Consider the following 23821-nt stretch of genomic DNA (forward strand, 5'->3'; position numbering starts at 1 on the left):
TGGGATCAGGACATCCCCAGCCTAGCTATATTTTGATTCTGATGGTAGCCCATGGAAACTTTTTTCTAGTGGAATGTGGTTCGTTTCCATGAAGTAGTAGAAAAATTGCCTGGATGGAAAAGGACCAAGACCCTAGTCATTCCTGCCTCTTTTCCCATAAGGCCCTGGTTCCTGCTGCCATAACTTGGTCTTTCCTGGGTTTCTCAGGAAGAAACCTGAGACTTGCGTGACCACTGGGAACTGTTGTATTTGACTAAAATATGAAAAAAATGTTTCTGCCCTAGGTTTGGGTAAGATATGCCTAAAAGATGGGAGAAACTAAGAAACATTATAAATATAAAACTAACAGAGCTAGTTATTTATCCTGACTTCTCAAGTCTAAGTCACGATCTGACTTCGCTGTGGCAGCATTAGAGGTACCAGCATTGGTTCTTTTTCTTGTCTCTGGGTTAGCAAGAAGCAAAGCTAATTAGTTTCTAGATCAAGGGAAAACTGGCTAGGCATTGCTTCTAGGCCTAGTAGGATTCTCAGTCCCTAACAGAATCTACCTCTAAGTGTCTCCGGATGAAACCTTCTCCTAACTCTATCCTTCACCCCTTTGGCCTTGAAACACAACACACTTGGTATCCACAGTCACCCTGGCTCTTACTGTAGTCCTTAACCTCGGAGTAGCAGGAAAGAGCCAACATCTTTAGTGCCTTTGCTCCATGCCAGGCACTATCCTCCCAACGCTACATACACACATCATGAAGAAGGGCACCAAGTGAAGAAAGAGCTCCGTCTCTGGACTGTAAATATTCTTCCCTCAAGCTCAGAAAAATGCTGTAAGTATTAAAAAGATGGTAGTACTGCCCACTGACATCCCCACCAACCAGCATAGAATTCAAAGTATAAAGAATACGGAACTATAAAAATACATACAAGGTAAAAAAAAAAAATGTTTAAAATCACTTCTTTCTAGTTTTCCTGATTATAAATTTCTAGATAAGTTCATCGAATCTTAACTTTTCCATCTGGTCCCTTTTTGTGGGTGTGTTGCTCAGGGATGGGAGAGATAGGCTGCCGCTCCTGCTTGGCTAATGCTGGAAGGACAAGCTCAGTCAGCCTTGCAGATAGCCCAGTGTTGCCCAGACTTCAGGTGACACCGGACTGGCCTAATAAATACCTTCCATATCTTAAGGTTCTTGATAACTTGGACTGCTGGACAGCAAAGCTGGGGCACGGGGAGTATAAGAAGGCAACAACCTCACTTGGTCTTGGTGCTAGGTAAAGAAAAAATATATCTATTCCCTGAAATTGTGTATATATAAGCCAGTCATCATGCAGATTTGAGGCCTGAATTCATAACACCTCCATTTCCCAAAACCCCTGAAACCAAGATTTCATTTTAAAGGCCTCCTTCTTGGCAGTGAGTCCCCAGCTTGAATGGCCCCTTAGCTCTGTCTCTGGTATTTGGCATGGCTCTGAAGACAGAAGCTTTTGGTCCCTGGAATGCATAGCCAGTGTGCCCAGAACTCTCTTACTGATCTGGATGCATGTGTTGGTTTCATTTTTAGCCTCCGCAAATCTCCCTCATTTTTCTTGCTGGCAAAAATGAAGTACTCAAAAATGTGTGTGTGGTTTTGTCTTGTTTTTTATTGTTGTTGTTGTTTTCTTTTCTTTTCTTTTTGTTCAGCATTTTAAGTATTTTTAGCAAGGATTTTTTAAAAGGCTATTTAGTATGCACTATTCTGGAAATTTAACTCTTCATTCCCTACAAAGTCCTTTCTCTTTTAGAGAAACACTTCTATTTTGTAACTTATTTGTGGAGAGAAATGGCCAAGAGGACTCAAGATTAACAATTATTCAAGCACAGCTATTATGAATCTCTAGGTTCCCTTCTTAACCACAGTCAACCAGGTCTTCCCTGTACAACCCTCCAAGGCATTTTGTTACAATTTATAGCATCAGTAAGATTTCCCATACCTCAATTTTTCAAAAGACTGTTTAAAGAGAAAGATAAATGACAATTTCTCCCATAAATGGTTTCTCAAAAGTTAAGAATGTGTTAGTTTCTCTTAATAGCACAGCATGGATATTTATTTGTTCATTAATTCAACATATTTTAAAGACTATGTGCTAGACGCTCTGAGGGAAACAGTCTGTAAGGTGGGGCATTTATTTAACAAGCATTTAGTAAGTTCCTCGCATGTTCCAAGAACTTGAAAAATAATAGGAACAAAGGCATGGAGGCAAAAAGCAACCTGGCGTAGTCAGGGACCCAGAGTGGTTTAGAATGGATGGAGTATGGAGCTGATGGGAGATGGGAGAAAGTAGTCACAGGTTTATGTAAATTCTTCTTGAGCTTATATTTTTATTCAAACTTTCAGGTTTAGTATGCTTTCTTCGCTTTCCATGCTTAAATCAATACTTTATATTTTAATCTTATTCTTTTTCTTTAAGAAATGGTATCAGAATGTATAGAAGGCTTAGAAAATAAAACAGACTTCTTGTGATTCATAAGAGCCCCATAGCCCATCTCCAGGTCAGTGTCCGGTCCCGGGCTTCAGTGGGTCAGAATGGCGACCGGAGGTGGGGTAGGTACAGGACGTAGCACATAGCATCAGGTTGGGAGTCTCTACCGGGGAAATGCTGAAATCTATAGGAGAAAGCTAAGATTGGTGCCCAGGAAGTCAGGCTGGACCAGACAGAAAAGACCAAGTAACAGAATCTGAAATCACAAGGCAGGCCCTGGGTTGAAGGCAGCTCCAGGGAGTAAGAAAACTACAGATTCCAGGCTGGAAGGCCTGGGAAGCTTCCTCTGTGTCTGCTACAGATGGTCAGGATCATCTACTTAAGGACGCCTCCACCCTAGGACAGGGAGCATCTCCCCTGCCTTGATGTAGGCAGGCAAGGGTTGTTACGGTACAGAGCGGCCCCAGGGGCTGCAGCCGGGGAATTGCTCAGGCAAGCCAGGCCCTCAAGGGGTGGGTCTGGCAGCCTGATTTTCGCACCTAAATTCTCACAAGCTCTACATGGCTACACCTCCAGAACTGGGCCCCAGTATAAACTAAGAGAATGTGGATCCCAGCAGTTGAGGATTTGCATTGGAATTCATGGTAGATCTTTTGGAAGACTGAATAATACATCCCCTACTTACTTCTAGGATACAGTGGTCTGCTTTTCACTGGGAAGACTTTCTGGCATTATAAAATAAAGACAGTGGATGACAGAAGCCTTGGAGTGTACAAATACGACCTTGTACATAGAGAACTCAGACTGCCTGAGACGGGTGTATAGGCTTTTGTAGAGAAAAGCTCTGAGGGTAATAGATGTACTTGTTTCCAGCTTTATTAATGAATAAACAGTGAACTGATCCCAGGGCGAGGCTTTCTGAGAAGCAGCCAGCCCAAGTGCTTCTCTGAATCTCTTCAGTGACAGGCACAGATTTCCTGAAGGCAAGTAAAGGAATGAAATTCAAAATAGTCACGGTGGCTTTAGGGTGTTGCAAAGGTAATCTAGATTACAGCTCACTCTCCCTGTCAGGCCATCCATCTGCCTGAGGCCCAGATCATGGTGACTGATGACCAGGGTGACTGATGACCAGGGTGACTGATGAGCATGCTGACTGATGACCACACTGACTGATGACCTCGCTGACTGATGGGGAGGACAGGCTAAATAGAAATGCAAGTCCCTCACAGGGAGCCTGCCCTGTCCTTCCCGTCAGCCCTTTCGGGGCCTAGTTCCCCCTCCCAGCTCCCGTCTCAAACCCCAGTGCCACTCAAGCCCTTCCTCCTCTTCTCCTCACACAGGTTCAGCCTCCTGAGGTTCACCTGCCTTCCCACTCCCTTACATCCATTTAAAAAAGAGAAGGGAGGGCACATTCCAGGCTGGCCCTCAGGAAGGAGCCTGAGGCAGGTCAGAGCTGAGCCGGGCTCTGGATGGGTCTGCTTCTGATTACCTAGGAAGAGGTGGAAGCGTGTTCTAAGCAGAGAGCAACGGGGCAGTGAACAGTCTGATGAGAACACAGGGCTTCTTAAAGGGAGAAGGGTTAGAAAAACAGCTCGGGGCATTTAAAGGTGGTCTTAAATTCTAGGATCAGTTTCAATTTTCTTTTTTCTTTTCCATGACCACCAGGCAAGAACAGTTTGAACTTTGATAAGCAATCAGGAGTTATTTAAATTTGGGAATAGTGAAAAGTAAAAATAAGAATTTATTTTATTTTATTTTTTTTGTAAAGACAGGGTCTCACTATGTTGCCCAGGCTGGTTTCCAACTCCTGGCCTCAAGCAGCTCTCCCGCCTCGGCCTCTCAAAGTGTTCGGACTACAGGCATGAACCACCATGCCTAGACAAGAATTAACGTTTATGGTTTTAAAATAACAGCTAATATTTACGTTTTGTAAGGAATAGTTTGTTTCTTTGGACCCTCACAATAGCCCTGTGGAAAAAAGTCGTGTTGAATCTGGAGGCAGGTACAGGATGAATTGCAGTGTTGCCCAGCTGTTCATGTCTCCTGCTCCTGTGGAGCCCCCGTTAGGAAATGCTGGATTCTCCCTGGAGTGGATAAAGGGAGGAATAGCAGCAGCTTCTTTTTGTTTTGTCCATTCCAGAAATGATCAGGCTTTCCCTGAGTGGTGCTCCTGCCCTTGTCTATGGCTGGGCTGGAGGAGGAGAGGTGAACAGAAGTGGAGAGAGGTGGGGAGAGCAAGGGAATGCCAAGATTATGGTGCGGGGGAGTCGGTGAATGGGAGAGCAGCCAGGACAACAGCCAACCATGAAAAGAAGTGTTCATTATCAGCCAGACCTCCCCCAGGTGCTGTGAGCACCCCTGCAATCTCTCTTAACCTCCACTTTGGAAGACACACAATTAGGCTGTTTTTGTTTACACCACAGAGACTGCTTATGGGATACTCAGCTTTTCTAACAGTACAGGCCCTTTGTGGGAGGGTCATGAAAGGTTTGGAGTGGGTTTGTTATTCAACACAATGGGATCAGTTATGCTGCTGAAGGAATCTTGTGGAAATGTTTTTTTTTCTCTGCAGTGCGAATAAGGAGGAACAGGAAATACAGGTATGATTACGAAAAGGACTGATAATCAACCTTGCATTGCCTTTTGTCTCGCTCCGCTTGTGCCAGTGACAAATAGTGTGCTCAAGGATGATGATGAAATGCTAATGTGTGCTTACGGCAATCAGGGTGATGTTATATATAGGACAGGCTTAAGAATAAAATAGAATGGCTTTGCTGAAAACTCAAATATGGTTTAAGGAAAGGTGTCTACTTGTTAACATTGTGAAATTTTCCACCTGATACTCACGCCCCTTCCAGTTTTCCTTCCAGAGTCCGAGATGAAAGACACCTCCTGTGGGGGAGAGAAATGTTTTTCAATCTATGTAAGGTTGTATGTACTGTCCTTCCATCAGTTACAACTGTACAAACACAAGCCTAACCCCTGATTCAAATCCCAAGATTTACAAATCTTTTGATTAATATAAAATATGGTATAATGATGAAGACCAATGATGATGGCATCTGAGACCTGAGTCTAATCCTGCTCTCTCTAATTTCCCAGGACTGAGTCCTCAGGGGAATTACTTAACATTAGGCCTCAGCTTCCTCATCTATACAACAAAGATAATAGTATCTATCTCCATAGGTCGTCCTACGGATTATATTAGATAGATGAGGCAATGTACTCAAATAAATATTAGCAATCATTCTTATATTATTAACAAAGGTTTTAGGAGGCATGTGCAGACAAAGCCAAGGCCGCAGCAAATCCCAGAAAATATCAAATTACAGAATCATATAACTAATTATTTGAAAAGGACTTTCAAAATTCTTTGAAGCTTTATCTGGTACTAGAAACTTTTCCCACCCACTGTGTGTTTACCCAGCCCCTGCTTGCACATGAAACTGCAGGCCAGTCTCCGCGAACTCTGTTGGAAAGTTTCTCCATATTTTGAGTCTAAATCTAATCTCCTAGAATTTTCACTCAGTGCCTCTGTTTCTTCCTCCAGAGTGATGGAGAACAGGCCAAACACTACCTTTCTTTCTTTCTTTTTTTTTTTTTTTTTTGCTTTTTTAAACTATTATTGTACTTTAAGTTCTAGGGTACATGTGCACAACGTGCAGGTTTGTTACATATGTATACGTGTGCCATGTTGGTGTGCTGCACCCGTTAACTCGTCATTTACATTAGGTATATCTCCTAATGCTATCCCTCCCCGCTACCCCTACCACACAACAGGCCCCGGTGTGTGATGTTCCCCTTCCTGCAAACACCACCTTTCAAATACTGAAATGACATCACTATATTTAGTCTTCTTTAAATTGAACCACCCTAGTTCCTTCAACTATTTTTCAAAAAACATGATTTCTAGTCATATCACCGCCCTGATTTCACTTCTTCTAAATCAATGGTTCTCAGCTGGGGTGACATGTCTGGAAACATTTTTGGTCGTCACAACAAGGGTAGTGGTGGTACTGGTATCTGGAAGGTACAGGCCAGGAATGCCGCTAAACATGCTACAGTGCAGAGGATGACCCCCAATAACAAAGAATTATCTAGCACAAATAGTTCGTAGTGCGGAGTTTCAGAAACCCTGTTCTAAGTATGCATGTTAATCAGTGTTCTTCTTAAAGTGTGAGCCAAAAATGTGCATGGAGGAGTGTCAGCTAACATTGCTATTGTACTGCCATTACATTGCTATTAAATTAGCCTGAGATTCCCCTGGTTTTGTAGCTAGGCGTGACTTAAAGCCTCTTTTCATGTGTTTCTGCTAACCCAAGGATGGAATACATGGGGCCCACATGCTCACTTAGAAAACATTCACAAGGCTAGGTGTGGTGGCTCACGCCTGGAATCCTAATACTTTAGAGGCCAAGGTGGGAGGATTGCTTGAGGCCAGGAGTTTGAGACCAGCTTGGGCCACATAGTGAGACCCTGTCTCTACATGAAATAAAGAAAATTAGCTGAGCATTGTGTCACATGTCTGCAGTCCCAGCTACTCAGGAGGCTAAAGCGAGAGGATTGCTTGAGCCCAGGAGTTCAAGGCTACATTGAGATATGATTGTGTAACTGCACTGCAGCCAGGGGAACAGCTAGCCCTGTCTCTAAAAACAACAACAAAAAGAAAACACTGAAGGCTGGGTGCCGTGGCTCACACCTGTAATCCCAACACTTTGGGAGGCCAAGGCGGGTGGATCACTTGAGGTCAGGATTTCGAGACCAGACTGGCCAACATGATGAAATCCCATCTCTACTGAAAATACAAAAAATTAGCCAGGTGTGGTGGCGCATGCCTGTAATCCCAGCTACTCAGGAGGCTAAGGCAGGAGAATTGCTTCAACCCAGGAGGTGGCGGTTGCAGTGAGCCGAGATCATGACACTGTACTCCAGCCTGGGTCACAGAGAGAGACTCCATCTCGAAAAGAAAAGAAGGAAGGAAAGAAGGAAGGAAGGAAGGAGGGAAGGGAGGGAAGGGAAGGAAGGAAGGGAAGGAAATAAAAGAAGGGAAGAGAGAGAGAGAGAAAAAGAAAGAAAACACGCAGTCTGGTATGCCTGTAATCCCCACACTTTGGGAGACCAAGATGGGAGAATCATGTGAGGCTAGGAGTTTGGGTAACATAGTGAGACCTTGTCTCTACAAATTTTTTTTTTTTTAATTAGCTGGGTAGTGTGCACCTGTGGTGGTGTACACCTGTAGTCCCAGCTACTTGCAGGGAGGTGTGGTGGAAGGATTGCTTGAGTGTGGGAGGTCAAGGCTGCAGTGACCCGTCATCGCACCACTGCACTCCAGCATGGGCAACGTGCTGTCGCCCACCCCACCCACCCCGCCAAAAAAAAAAAAAAAAAAAGAAAGAAAGAAAGAAAAGACTCATTAGTGGTGGCACTCTTCCCTGTGAACACAGAGGCAATCTTGCCGTCTTTTCAACACAATATTCTAAGCCACAACTGCCAGTCATTCAAATGATTGTTGGCATACAAGATGAAATCTTTCTGCCAGCCATGTTACCCTAGTTTTACAGTGTTGGGACCCAGGTCATGATTTATTCTGGGGCCTGTGCTTTGGAGAAATCCACTAAACTGTGCTATGATTATTGGGGGTAGCTAGAAAGAAAAGAGGATGCCTCAATCTGATACTCAACAGCAGCCAAGTCTCTTGTACGCAATTCCCCAAAATTCCTTTCCCAAATACAAAGCCTGGCCATTCACTGCCATGTTGATGGAGCAGAGGCTGCCCTGAAAGGAAGTCCTCTCTCTTCCACACACACCCCTCAAGTCTCATGTAATGACTCCTCCTCATTGCCAAGTTCTCCTCAAGCCTATACTCACCATTCCTGATGCTTCTGCTCTTGGTTTCCTGGACCAAAGCAGGCCTTGACTTTACCAGTATAAAGAGATACAGGGAGAGGAGTAGAGGCCAGGAAACATACTCTGCACCTTTTTTTTTTTTCTTTTTTTTTGAGACGGAGTCTCGCTCTGTCGCCCAGGCTGGAGTGCAGTGGCGCGATCTGGGCTCACTGCAAGCTCCGCCTCCCAGGTTCACGCCATTCTCCTGCCTCAGCCTCCTGAGTAGCTGGGACTACAGGCGCCACCACCGCACCCGGCTAATTTTTTGTATTTTTAGTAAAGAGGGGGTTTCACCATGGTCTCGATCTCCTGACCTTGTGATCCGCCCGCCTCGGCCTCCCAAAGTGCTGGAATTACAGGCGTGAGCCACCGCGCCCGGCGGAAACATACTCTACACCTTGAATTCTTCAGCAAAACAAAAATTGGAGTGGACAACAATCTAAGCTTCTCAGAAACCTGAAACCTATGCTAATCAATATCTAGAAAATGTTTAGTTTTACCTTGAAGCCCAGTGCTTTATTCCACATAGCATTGAAAATAATTCCTTTTCCCCTTTATAGGAAATACTTTTTCCCCATAAATAAATTTCCTTTTCTGCTTTTACTCTCCTTTTTGCTTTTTGATTTTTTGATTTTTTTGAAATGGAGTCTTGCTCTGTTGCCCAGGCTGGAGTGCAATGGCACGATCTCAGATCACTGCAGCCGCCGCCTTCTGGGTTCAAACGATTCTCCTGCCTCAGCCTCCTAAGTAGCTGGGACTACACATGCACACCACTGGGCTCAGCTAATTTTTGCATTTTTAGTAGAGACGGGCTTTCACCATGTTGGCCAGGCTGGTCTCAAATTCCTGACCTCAAGCGCTCTGCCCGCCTCGGCCTCCCAAAGTGCTGGGATTACAGGCATGAGCCACCACACCCAGCCTTAATCTCCTCTTTGGATAGGCTGAAGTAAATGTCTTTAATTTCAGCATTCTTTATAAACCAAGTCACTTCGTTGGTTTGTGAACAATGTAATATGTTTGCTGCAACTTGATTTACTCAAAAATCCTGCTTGGTATATTCAAATAAATCACACATTTGCAAAACTAATCTAGTTTTCAGAGTTTTAGACATTTATCAGTCACACGAGTGGAGCTGAACTATGATCTATAAGGAATGTGGTATCTCTCAGTTCTGTTAGTATTTGAGAAGGAAGCAGAAACTCGAGAACATAGAAGCCATTCATGTTTGAATAAAACAAAAAGCATTTTATGTTTTCCAGACTGAGGGCTCTATACACTGTGTAGCAGATCCAGAAAGCTCTTGTTTTTAGAAAAGGAACTTGAGGAGGTGACGGGGGCCTTCCAAACATGAGGCCTCCTGCCACTTTTTCTAGAAGTATAGCATGTAGTTAAGACCTCAAGTCTGTAAGTCATACTCCCTCAAATCGAAACCTGACATTCCCACCTTCCAGTTATGACAGCTTCATCTGTTACTTAAGCTAAGCCTCAGTCTCCCCACACGTAAAAAGGTAATGAGAGTAGTACTTATCTCATGGGGTTGCTGTAGGGTTGAACGAGATACCATATAATGAAGAATTACCACACATGCCTGTTAAGCGTCAGCTACTGTTATGCCATTCCATGGACCTCTGATAAATGAATGGTTGTCCTTAAGAGATAGGTGTCTCCGGCCAGCTGCGGTGGCTCACACCTGTAATCCCAGCACTTTGGGAGGCTGAGGCAGGCGGATCACATGAGGTCAGGAGTTCAAGACCAGCCTGGCCAACATAGTGAAACCCCATCTCTACTAAAAATAAAAAATTAGCTGGGCGTGGTGGCATGCGCCTGTAATCCCAGCTACTTGGGAAGCTGAGGCAGGAGAATAGCTTGAACCTGGGAGGCGGAGGTTGTGGTGAACTGAGATCATGCCACTGCACTCCAGCCTGGGCAACGGAGTGAAACTCCGTCTCGGAAAAAAAAAAAGAGAGAGAGAGAGGGAGAGATAGTTGTCTCTATTCTGGTTTATTTTTTGGTGTGTGGTACAGTAATACAGCCTGTCTGCTGCAGTGTATGTTTCTATAGCATCAGTGAGCTCATGTATGGTTTAAAAACGGGAATGATGGCAGGACAACATGGAGGTTGTGTTGGTTCACATGCCTTTTTTTTTTTTTCAAAGCAAGGAGAGTTGAAATAGCAGAATAGAATGAGAACTTCAGTGGGAAAGGCTTAGCATGGCTTTCAGTTCTATTTTTATTTTATTAAGAAGAATTTTTTTGAATGAACATCTGCACACGGGGCTCCCTCTCCAGGGAAGTACATCCTACCCTTGCGAGTTCTAGGCTGCACATCTGCCGCACCCACCTTCACAGCAACCACGCCGGCTCACAGCACCCAGCAGCCGGAGTATTTATTTTATTATATCTGTGCATTTTTTATATTCATTTTTATATTTATATATTCCCCTGAAGTAGTTTCCGGCCCTACTGAGCTGCCTGACTTGTCTGTCCAAGTTATCTCCCGAGGTACTAGTTATTGTTTCTGTTAGTAGAGTAATGACAAAGCCACATAGGTTTCGAGCGGTCTGCCTTTAACCCTATTTTTCCCCATAAGGCCTGTTACCTTTATTGTGTAATTTCGCAGAATGTGAGGCTTTTCAGGAATGTGCATATCATGTTTTAACAAAGGCCCAGTTTCTTTCACGTGCTGCAGAAGGCAGCAGCAGCTGAAGCAGGAATGTGAGGGAACCGAACCAGGCCCTCCTCAGGAAGGGGGACAGAATTCCAGGCTGCAAAGCTACTCCTTCACCTGGAAGGCTCTGGGTTCTGCAGCCTCTGAAAGCACCTTCCCAGCCCACAGCCCAGAGCACTAAAGTGCAATGCTTAGATCCTGACCCCCTGCACCCCCAGTGCAGCAGAAATAATACCTTTTCTGTGTGTTTCTGCCTTGGACAGAGAGTGTGTAGCAGCATGGATCAGCTCAATACATTTCTGAATAAAGCCTTTCTCTTCACTTTCTTTGAAATTTGTTCATGGAAATGCACTTTGATTATCTCTGTTTCCCCTGGGTTTAAATTCTTCCTACCTCCCTAGGTCTCGGCTCACTGCAACCTCCACCTCCCGGGCTCAAGCAATTCTCCTGTCCCAGCCTCCCAAGTAGCTGGGATTATAGGTGTGTACCACCACGCCCAGCTAAATTTTGTATTTTTAGTAGAGACAGGGTTTCACCATGTTGGTCAGGCTGGTCTTGAACTCCTGACCTCAGGTAATCCGCCCGCCTCAGCTTCCCAAAGTGCTGGGACTACAGGTGTGAGTCACCGTGCCTGGTCTGTCTGTTTCTTTACTAAAGCCCTGATCACATTTTGCCTCAGATTATTACAAAGGTTTGTGTGTATGTCACCTCAGTTTAACTATAAGCTTCTTGAGGGCAGGGACTTTGTTTACAACATCTCTCCGTCTCCTTCATATTGACTAGCACTATGTCTTTCACATAGTAAGTACTTAATAAATGTTTACTAAATGAGCAAGCCCTCCGAAAGCATTGATTTTTATTTGGGCCCTTTTGTAATGAGTGGGTACCAAAAGTACACTGTGAATCCCAATGCAGTGGTTAGAAGACATAGTTTTGCATTAAACATTTCCTGTAGCATAGTTATTGGAAATCATTGAGGGGAAAGCAAAGATCAGAAAGCAATGTAAGAACCCCTACAGTGAAATATTTTTTTCATCTTTCTAAAAAATTAATAAGCAACAGACAGGAATTAATTTGGCTGCTCTGATAGTTCCTGCTTCTCTTTCCAAGGCTCTGGAAGTTGAACTGTTTCCCAAGGGAATACTCGTTCAGAACAAACCTCAAGGTGATTCCTGCTCCGATAGGGAATTTGGTGACAGATGGCAGGGTTCTGTTTTCACAGTGAGGGAAACGTGGGCCTGGTGTGATGGAGGGGCTAGGAGCTTTGGCTGAAATACACAACTTCCATTGTCCCCCTCTTCTAGGTGAGTGCCCACATATCTGTTCAGTGTCGCTGCTCAGGTCCCCTCCCGTAAAAGTCACAGCTTTTAATAATAAACTTGCAGCAATAGCTTATGTGTAAAATGTGTTTATAGTAAAAAGTGTGTATGAATAGCCCCTTCTGAATAATGCCACATTCATCATCTAATTTGATCCTGAAATGACCTTTTTGTATTAGTTTGCTAGTGCTGTTGTAACAAAGTACCACAAACCAGGTGGCTGAGAAATGGAAATGTGTTATCTCACAGCTCTGGAGGCTGCAGGCCGGGATGGACATGTCTGCAGGATTTGTCACTTGTGAGAGTGGTGAGAGAGAATCCGTTGCATGTCTCTCCTAGCTTCTGGAGGTTTGCTGGCAACCTTTGGTGTTCCTTGAGTTGTAGATCTCTGCTTTCATCTTTACATGGTGTTGCATGTGTGTGTGTGTGGGTATGTGTGTTCATGTGCATTGAAATTTCCCCTTTTTATAAAGACACCAGCCATACTGGATTAGGAATTCACCCCTACCCTACTCTAGTATGACCTTAACTAATTACATCTGCAGTTGTGTCCAGAATTTATTCCTTCTGGTGGGTTCTTGGTCTCGCTGACGTCAAGAATGAAGCCGCTGACCTCACAGTGAGTGTTACAGCTCTTAAAGGTGGTGTGTCCGGAGTTGTTTGTTCCTCCCAGTGGGTTCGGGGTCTCTCTGACTTCAGAAATGAAGCCATGGACCTTCATGGTGAGTGTTAGGGCTCTTAAAGTTGGTGCAGACCCAAAGAGGGAGCAGCAGCAAGATTTATTGTGAAGAGCGAAAGAACAAACCTTCCACAGTGTACACAGGGACCCAGGCAGTTTGCCCCTACTGGCTGGGGTGGCCAGCTTTTAGTCTCCTATTTGGCCCCACCCACATCCTGCTGATTGGTCCATTTTACAGAGTGCTGATTGGTGTGTTTACAATCCTTTAACTAGACACAGAGCGCTGATTGGTGCATTTTTACAGAGTACTTCTTGGTGCATTTACAATCCTTTAGCTAGACAGAAAAGTTCTCCAAGTCCCCACTTGACCAGGAAGTCCAGCTGGCTTCACCTCTCACAGTGACCCTATTAATAAGTAAAGGCACACTCAGAGGTACTTGGGGTTAGGACTTCAACGTGAATGTTGGCAGGGGTGGGGGGGGGGACATGCAACCTTTATAATAGGTAAAGCAGGAATTACTTTATTTCCCATTTTACAAAAAAAGAAAATGAGCCTCAGAGAGATGAAGTAATTTACCCAAAGTGAATGAAAACCCTTGGTCACACACAAGTCAGCTGCCTGTCTCAGTAGTCAAAGACAGCCGGAGGATGGTGCCTCTTGCTATAACTTTATCTAGCTGTTCTCACTCTCTTGGACCAGTAAGCACTGAGGCTGCACTGAGGTGTGGAAAAAGAGGAGCAGTGGCCAAATGTAGTCTCCCCTTGGAATCAGTTTAGCAGATGCCCTATTATTTAAAGCTTCACTTGCTGCCCTGTGGCTGCACCTCATGAGGGCTTGGCCTGCAGGGTACTCTTGTTTCTGTCTGGTGGGTCCATTCGTGAGCCATAGGAGGCTGGGTACAATGAGCCTATTCAGGGCAGAAAGTGCAATGCTCCGTGCTTCATTTTCCTCTCTATAGCATCGTTCTTTGCCTCCCTGTGCCTTTCTTTTGTCCTGCCTATTGAGTAACATCAGCGTGGGTGTTGGGAGCGTGTGAATTGGCAGCCGTGTGAGAGGGCGGCTGAGGACGTCTGACCGATGATGTATGCACCAGGACAGGCAGCAACGGGCGAGCTTCCCAGGAACCACTTTGACCTGTGCCTTCTGCTCTGCCTGAGTCACTCTCACGAGCTAAAGCAGGTGACCCCTCAAGGAGTGCATGTTCCCCTTGGCAAAGAAAGGGGACCCGCCCCATCTGTGAGCTCCTACCCTTGGTACACTTGGAGGGAGTTGAGTACAGATTTAAGAGACAAATTCTAAAATCTAATCTCTGCTCTGCCACTTGCCAACTGTGTGACTTTAGGGAAGATGCTTAATCTCCCTGTGTCACTTCCCCATCTATAAAATGGAGACAATAAAATTTGCTCTCCTCCTAAGATTACTAAATGGATAATTGATATAAGTTATAAATGCTGCTTGGAACAACATGTCTGCCATATAATTCTAGCACTTAGTACATGTAAGCAATACTTCCTTATTTATTTATTTAGTTTCCCACGTGTCATTTGTTAATCTGTTCATTAAAAATTGGTGAGGATCCACCAGTTAGAATGGTGATTATTAAAAAGTCAGGAAACAACAGATGCTGGCAAGGTTGTGGAGAAATAGGAATGCTTTTACACTGTTGGTGGGAGTGTAAATTAGTTCAACCATCATAAAAAATGGTGTGGCAATTCCTCAAGGATCTAGAACCAGAAGTACCATTTGACCCAGCAATCCCATTACTGGGTATATACCCAAAGGATTATAAATCATTCTTCTATAGAGATACATGCACACGTGTGTTTATTGCAGCACTATTTACAATAGCAAAGACTTGGAACCAACCCAAATGCCCATCAATGATAGACTGGATAAAGAAAATGTGGCACATATACACCATGGAATACTATGCAGCCATAAAAATGAATGAGTTCATGTCCTTTGCAGGAACATGGATGAAACTGGAAACCATCATTCTCAGCAAAGTAACACAGGAACGGAAAACCAAATACCACATGTTCTCACTCATGAATGGGAGTTGAACAGTGAGAACACATGGATACAGGGAGGGGAACATCACACACTGAGGCCTGTCGGGGGTTAGGGGGCAGGGGGAGGGAGAGCATTAGGACAAATACCTAATGCATGCAGGGCTTAAAACCTAGATGACGGGTTGATAGGTGCAGCAAACCACCATGACACATGTGTACGTATGTAACAAACCTGCACGTTCTACACATGTATCCCAGAACTTAAAATAAAAAATAATTGGTGAGGATCGTATCAAAACACAGTGGTTGTGTTTAGATGATGGGATTACAGGTGATTTATTTGTCTCATTTTTGCTTCTTTATGTTTTCTAAACTTTCTGTAGTAAATATGTTTTTGTTTTTGTTTTTTTAATAAGAGAAAACAGACTCCCACTGAGGACGTGTGGAGTGCAGTAGATGAGGCATGAGTGGGTACAAAGTAAAGAAGATGTGGCCATTATCCTTAATGGAGTTTAAAGTCTATGGAAGGAGACAAGACAGGAAGACAAATGACACAAGAGGGTGGACAGTGATGCTCAGGGCAGGCTGGGAAAGGGACCAGTCCTTCTCAAGTGGCACCTGGCATTGAAGAGGTGTTTTCATCATTCTTGCCCCAATAGCCTTCATATATGGTCTTCCCTGATCTGGAAATAGGACAGTAAATGGCACAGTCAGAGGCAAGGGTCACTCTTTTCATTGATCACAGAGCCCCAGGGGGATGGGGATGGAATTGGTGAAATTCCTTTCTAAGGTACCCATTTCTAGGAAGAAGCTTATGTGGAAGAAAAAATTGAGATGCTTTATGTAACTCATCTTATCCACAACAGATTTGTACCCTGGTTGCAAAGCAGCACATCAAGAGGAACGGAGAAGTAATTTTGTGTTTCACTCTCTCTCTTCCCGTAGCATAATTAGCATCATCTTTATTCTGGCTGGAGCAATTGCACTCATCATTGGCTTTGGTATTTCAGGTATGTGATTTCTTGCATTACTGCAATCTATTCACCCCTCACCATTAAACTCCTAATCACTCAGTGTGGTAGCATGGGAAGAGCCCAGAGCTTGGACCCAGAAAACCTCAGAGTATAGCATTCATTCTTCTACTTCTTGTGCTCTCTCCACATTAGTCATTTAAGTCCTCGACGTCAGTGTCCTCATTTTTCATTAGGTAGGTATTTATTTTGAGACAGGATCTGGCTCTCTTGCCCAGGCTGGAGTGCAGTGGCATGATCTCAGCTCACTGCAACCTCCACCTCCTGGGTTCAAGCCATCCTCTCACCTCAGCCTCCCAAGTAGCTAGGACTACAGGCATATGCACCATCACGCCAGGCTAATATTTTTATTTTTAGTAGAGATGGGGTTTCACCATATTGTTCAGGCTGGTCTCAAACTCCTGAGCTTAAGCAATTCACCTGCCTCGGCCTCCCAAAGTGCTAGGATTGCAGGCCTGAGCCACTGTGCCCAGTCTAGTTTCCTCATTTTTGAGTGGGGAGATACTGTCAACATCACCAGTTAGTTGAGATAATCAAACGACATGTTTATCAGTAGTCTATCAGTCAGTGCTGAAGATGTCATTCTGGGATCACAGGTAAAGTGCTGCCTCTGAGCCATTCTGTCAGTGGTTGTCCTGGGTGGATGATTTCTTTGCAACGAAGCTTCAACTGAAGTGTTAAAGAATGTCAAATCTTTGTACACAGGGGTCTTAGGTAAAGAGAAAACTGGTCATGACTACTCTACCTTGTAGGAAACAGATACCACTGTAGCACAGATGGTTAGTTTCTGAACGTAGCTAACCAATGTCAGTTGCGGAAGAGTCTTCACTTTCCTCTTCTGCCTAGGCCACTCCTCTGAAGCATCTTTTATGGATGCTGCTTTAATTTGACATTGAGTGAGTTAAGGCCGGCAGCTGTCTTCCCTGAGGCGAATTTTCTGCTCTTTTTTTCATAAACCACCTGATTCAGTCCAACACATTCATTTTAACTCAGTCATGACCAAAGCTCCATAACTTTAGTTTCTATATTCCAGAGACCTTTCTGCCACACTCCTCCAGTGTAGACATGCTGCCACTCAATTTTGTCACAAAGTCAAAGCTAAGAAAACTTGCTAGAGTTGTGTTTGCTAGAAAGACATTCATCCCTTCCCCACTTTCTTCATCATCAATCATGTATATTTTAGGCCAGGTGTGGTGGTTCATGCCTATAATGCCAGCACTATGGGAGGCTGAGGTGGGAGTACTGCTTAAGGCCAGGAGTTCAAGACCAGCCTGGGCAACAAAGAGACCCTGTCTCTACATTAAAAATAAAAAAATAAATAACATGTATATTTTATCTTTCATTCATTTTTTTCTATTGGGATATTTGTCTTTCTCTTTTTGATTTGTCAGTAATTCCTTGTATATCGTGGATGCAAGCTAGTTACAGGCATCACCAAATCTCTTAAACTCTACACTTTGCTTTTTCACTCTCTTAATGATGTTTTTCAATGAGCAGAAGTTCTTAATTTTAATTTTTGTTGATCCTTTTCTTTATATTTGGAGCTTTTTGTAACCTGTTTAAGAAATCTTTGCCTATTGCGAGGTCATGAAGATGTTCTTCTAGATTATCTTGTAGAAGCCTTATTGTTTTGTCTTTCGCATTTATATCTGCAAACCATCTCGAGTTAATTTTGTATGTAGTACAAGAGAGGGGTCAAGATTCATTTTTTTCCTTATGGTATCCAGTAAACCCAGCACCGTTTATTGGACACACTGTCCTTCCCCCACTTCCCTCCAGTGCCATCATGGTCGTAAATCACGTATCCAAATGTGTGGGCATCTGTTTCTGAATTCACTAGCCTGTTTCATTCTAATATTGATTTCCTATGTTAATTTATTTCTTTTCCCGTTCATAATCTTGGTTGTTTTTTTTTTCTCTCTCTCTCTCTCTGTCTTTCTCTCTATTCTACTCTGTCTCTCTTGTTTTCTTTCTTCTGTTTTCTCTTTCTCTCTCATATACTAAAATAGATTTATAAGGTATTGTTATCTTTATAGTAGTTTTGAAAGAACCAGCTTTTAGCTTATTTATGTTTTCTCTGATTTGTATTCCTATTTTACTAATTTTGGCTTTTGTCTTTATTAATATTCCTCTTCCTGCTTTATTTGACCATCTTTCGATTCTTTTTCTAATGTCTTAAAGCAGCTCATAAGGAGTGTGAGTGCTTAAAAAAGCAGCTCACAAGGAGTATGTACAAAAGGCCAATAAATAGCTTTAAGTAGATACGGCCATTCCATTTTTCAAAGTGATGAGCCAATCTACTCTTCACCAACAATGCATGAGAGATCAAGCTCTCCACGACCTCACCAATACTGGGTGTTGTGGAATTTTGTGGTTTTAATTTCTGTTTCCTAGTGACAGAGACTGAGTACATTTTCATATGCAAACCATAATGTGGAACTACAGAAGAGCACAAAAGAGTAAGTTCTGTATGGTTCCATGCATATGAAGTTGAAAAATAGGCAAATGATCTCTGCTGGTAAAAGGTAGAGTAATAATAATGGTTCTTACCTTTGGGTACAAGTAAGCAGGTAGCAGTGAGGAGGGGAATGAGGACACTGCTGGAAGGGCAGTAAGGTTCTATTCTTTGTTGTGATGATGGTTACATGGAATAAAGTTATAATCATTCTTCAAGCTGTACAGTTATGATATGTGGATTGTTATGTTTGTATACTTCAATACAGACATACAAAAACTTTTGTAAATGTATGTATATAAATGTAATATGTATATAATGTCATGAATGTATATATACACTTTATGTTTATATGCATATATATTCTTTTTTTTTTTTGAGATAGAGTCTTGCTCTGTCGCTCAGGCTGGAGTACAGTTGCACAATCTTGGCTTACTGCAGCCTCTGCCTCCTGGGTTCAAGCAATACTCCTGCCTCAGCCTCCTGAGTAACTGGGATTACAGGCATGCACCACCACGCCTGGCTGATTTTTTTTTTTTTTTTTTTTTTTTTTGAGACAGAGTCTTGCTCAGGCTGGAGTGCAGTGACATAATCTTGGCTCACTACACCCTCTGCCTCCCAGCTTCAGGTGATTCTCCTGCCTCACCCTCCTGAGTAGCTGGGATTACAGGCGCACACCACCACACCTGGCTAATTTTTTGTATTTTTAGTAGAGACAGGATTTTGCCATGTTAGCCAGGCTGGTCTCGAACTCTTGACCTCAAGTGATCTGCCCGCCTCAACCACCCAGAGTGCTAGGATTACAGGTATGAGCCACTGCTTTCGGATTTACATATATATTCTTTATAAGAAAATAAAATATTGACTGATAAACCAAATATTTTAGAATAAGTTTTAAAGATATTAATGCTAAAGTACATTTTGGTACCTTCCTCACTAAGGTTTAACTCTTAATTATAATTTACCCTATTCCTGATCTTATACATCACCTTCAATTAAAACCCTAGTATTTGTTTGTCACTCTAAATCTTAATGACAAAACTTTCTTGGACCTGAGGCTCACTGACGTGGCATCAGAACTCAGAGAGTTGTTTATCTTTTGGTTGTTAGTGGTGTTGACTACCCTAGCAAGAATTTTCAGAATGTCATAACTTCCCTGTGTTAGTCAACAGGTTTGCTACTCATATCTTTTCCTGTTGCATAGCGACAGCCACCTTGAGAACTGAATTCAGTTCCTTGAATGCACAGGGTGCTCCTTAAATGCTTTTTGAATGGACAGTTGGATGGATGCATGGAGGTGTGAATAGATAGAAGTAATAGTCTACTCAATCCAGTAATGTACCATTAAAAATTTGAAACTCTACTACTGCCAATAAAAAGGTGTTCTGCCTCCTTCCCATTTCACTGGGTGACAGCTGGTTATTTGGATAAAATGGGCAGTTTATTAGTTTAATACTGTTTAGTTGGACTTTTCAATTGCCTCTATTAAAAGGACTATAACCTTTATCAGAGATCATCATATGAGCACACTTTAAATGAATTCAGTAAAATGTTAGCTGGTTTAATATATAAGACATTGAAATTAAGCAAAAAGCATTAAGCAGACAATGATGTGTATTAGGCCATTCTTGCACTGCTGTAAAGAAATTCCTGAGACTGGGTAATTTATGAAGAAAAGAAGTTTAATTGACTCACGATTCTGCAGGCTTTACAGGAAGCATGTTGCTGGCATCTGCCTGGCTTCTGGTGAAGCCACAGGGAGCTTTCAATCATGATGGACAGCGAGGGGAAACAGGCATGTCATATGTCGAAAGCAGGAGCAAGAGGGAGAGAGAGAGTGGTGAGGAGGTGCCGCATACTTTTAAATGACCAGATCTCATGTGAACTCAGAGCCCAAGAGCTCACTTATCACCAAGGGGATAGCCCAAGCCATTTATGAGGGATCTGCCCCCATGACCCACACACCTCCCACCAGGCCCCATCTCCAGTATTGGGGATTACATTTCAACATGAGATTTGGGTGAAGACAAATATCTAAACTTTATCTTGATGATAATATCTTTTGAATCCTTTCTTCCTGCACTCCACTGTACTGAATAACTTTGCATACATGATTTGTCTTACTACACACAACAAATAGGAGGTAGATGTTATTACTATGTTCAGATGAGAAATTTGTGGAAGGACACACACAGTCAGCAAGTGAGCATGGCTGTATTTCCAGCCTTGGGAATTTGCTTCACTAACCTACACTCCTACCCATCACCCCATACCAAGGACAACGTCCACACAGAGTTGTGGTGAAGAAGGGTGTTTTGTGGTTTGCCTTGCAGGCATGATTCCTGAGACTACAGCTTTTGAAAATGTAAAACTTTTCCCCAATACAGAAAGAAATTCTATTTCTTGGTAACTCTCCTGATGCTGTATAGCCACCTTTGCATAGCCATCCTGCTCCTTATAAATTCTAAATAAAGACCCCATAAAACATAAAATGCATTTGGGGTAGACCATTTGAAAGAGAGGTTGAGGGGTTCCAATCAGCCCCTGGTTAAAGGACAGCTCTTGTGGATAAGCCTTCGAGAAGGAAGGAGACGTGACGGAAAGGCCCCTAACCATACCCAGCCCAGTCCCTGCGCTATCACCCACTCTCTGAGTGACTTTGAACAGCTCTGTATAATGGAGGAATCTCAGAATCAGAGCCATTCAAATCTCAGGGCTCACAGTAACTGTATATCCTTTGGGATACAACTTAAACGTTTCCTCACTGGTAAAACAGGCAGGGTCATTGTGAGAATTAAAGGAGAGTTCTTATCGAGTGCCTGACACCTGTGTGTGATAAGCAACTGCCATTGTTATTTATATGGATGCCATCAGTGCTTTTAGTAAAAATTTGCTATTATTAACGCATTCCTATAGCACCTCCTAGGAACTGCACAATTTCCTGGTCACACCAGGAAAGGCCTCCTTTGAAGCCACAGGATGCTGCCTCCTAATAATTGTTACGAGCAAAACCTGGAACTGTAACATGTGTCCCGCATCGCCCCCACAACCCCCACCCCCCTGCCAGAACTGGGAAGCAGCTGAAAGACCAAAGAATGACTTAGACAAGTCCAGTCTGGTGAGTAATTGAGTTTATTAGGACTTACATACAGGGTACTCCTGGGCGGCACAAGACAGCCCTAGAGATCTGTGCCGTCTCCCATGTCTAGGCTACATTTAAGCTGGTTTTCTGGCTCTTTGCCTGCGGTGTGTTTGCAATGAGACTGTTTTTCTTGGTGTGTTCTCAGATACTGTCTGGGATGTTTAGGTTCTCAGGGACATCTGCTCCTCAGCTGGGCACCAAGGCCTTGGCTCACCGCCCAGCTGTTGGGGTTCAAGCAGCAGACACAAACCCTTAAGTAACCTGGTGAAGGACTCATCACACTGCAGTAATGCTCCAGCTTCAAACACTGGATAAACCAACTAGGTGTGTGCTGATGACACCAAAACGGAAACATTGCACAGTTTATTTAGAAAATATTTGATCTATCCAAAAAAAAAAAAAAAAAAAAAAACTTCGAGTCATCTGAGAAAATAAACGCTATGGGCCTTTCTTACACTTATTTTGTGGTTTTTAATGGTTTGGATTTTTAAGTGAAGTAGGGATATCTTCTTATTGGGTTGGCACTCTACATGTCTCAATCTGGCCCTGGGTATCAGCAAAATTTGGTAGAAAGGGCATAGGCTCAGGGCCAGACCAGGTTGTGTCTGACCCTGACTCCACTAACAGTTAGATCCAAGGCATTCAGCAAGCCATTTAACCTCACGGAGTCTCTATCCTCATCCATAAATGGGCATAATGGTCATTCTTACTCTCTCATGGCTTCAAATGAGTCACTGTAAGCAAACATTTAGTGAAATGTTGCTTTCCTTACCTCCTGGGGCTCTGATCTGCAATCTTTCCAAATGATTCTAGTTAATAATGGTTATCAATATCAATACTGATTTAAGGTTTAGCATGTGGCAATTCAGGTACTGTATTAAGCACTTTACCTGCATCGTGTCATTAAGTCCTTTCAAGAACCCTCTAAGGGAGTATCCCCATTTTACAGATTTTAAAAAATTATGAAATAAAGGGTTGGAAAACTTGACTAAGGTTACATATCCAATAAGTGGCAGAGCTGGGACTTGAACACAGACAGCCTGCACCTGTGCCATGTTCTCAAACACCATGTTCTGCTGCTTTCCTACATTGTTCCGTATCTGGCCTGGCCCAGTGTCCTTTTAAATTTCTTCTCACAGAACGAACTGTTCTCTCAACCCCACCGTCTTCTTTGGCAAGAGTGGCACTCACAGGTGTGATCCCAAGGTTAATCTTTGCATTTCCACCTTGTAAGCCATGTGCTGTGGTGCCCATCTGGACAGCTGAGTTTTAGCAGATGCTGATGACCATCTGCTGAAGACATCTAGCATGCTCGCTATGCTATTGGAATGTACAGAACTTGTCTTTCTGAGTCATTTCAAAGGACAACTCATTTTCCAGGTTTCATCCAGTGCTGTAGGCTGCCCCAGCATCATAGTTTCTGCAAAGAATCCTTGCCTTGTGTTACCCGTACCCCCACTTCAAGATATTCCTGCTCCTAGAACAGAGCGCTGATTCAATAGTACTCCCTCCCGCCGTGTGAACACAGAGCTGCTCAGGTTTCCTCTTGCCCCCGCTTTAACAGCCCCACTTTCCTCATGCAGACAGGAGCTGTGGTAGTAATTAGCCCTCACAAGCTGGATAATTAATTTTCAGTAAGTGGCTCAGTCTTCCAATTTTAAAGGGGTTTGATGAAATCTTAGAGGCTAATGAAATGCTTAAAATCTGTGCCCATTTAATGAATTCTCTATCAATAGGTACCTGCCTCTAACCCATCTCCATGGGGCCCTTTTGTCCTTTGACTCAACAAATCACACAAGAATCTTTGGTGGAGTGAGTATCTGTCTCCAAAAAACAAAAATAAAAAAGAATCTCTGGTAGTCAATAGGCCTGGAGAGTCATACGAGGCCGGACGGTATAATCCTCCTTAAGCCTATGTTTGTTTGCAAGTCTGAATAGTTTCTTTTCTTGTGAGAAGTAATATTTACATGTGGTTGCTTGCAAATTAAATTTTATCACTTTTAACAATCATTTATTCACTTAACAAACAAGTATTTTATTGACTGCTTTCTGGGTGCAAAGCAATGGCTAGGTCCCTGTGGTTTTTTTAAGTTCTCACTGGCTCTTATTTCTCTTCTTTATTTGACATTGGGGTGGAGGGGATTTAATCAACATTATACTCATTCCATCTGCCAC

The 23821-nt window shown here is 43.2% G+C and overlaps 1 protein-coding gene across 1 annotated transcript in view; it reads left to right on the forward strand.

The window, feature by feature from the left end:
• VTCN1 (V-set domain containing T cell activation inhibitor 1) overlaps positions 1-23821 on the forward strand; it is a 68902-nt gene that overhangs the window by 26697 nt on the left and 18384 nt on the right. Inside the window, exon 2 of the mRNA XM_073008113.1 lies at positions 15964-16028. Coding sequence (XP_072864214.1) covers positions 15964-16028 — 65 coding nt within the window. The remainder of the gene's footprint in view (positions 1-15963; positions 16029-23821) is intronic.

This window comes from Chlorocebus sabaeus, chromosome 20 (assembly GCF_047675955.1).
Source record: "Chlorocebus sabaeus isolate Y175 chromosome 20, mChlSab1.0.hap1, whole genome shotgun sequence".
NCBI lineage: Eukaryota > Metazoa > Chordata > Mammalia > Primates > Cercopithecidae > Chlorocebus > Chlorocebus sabaeus.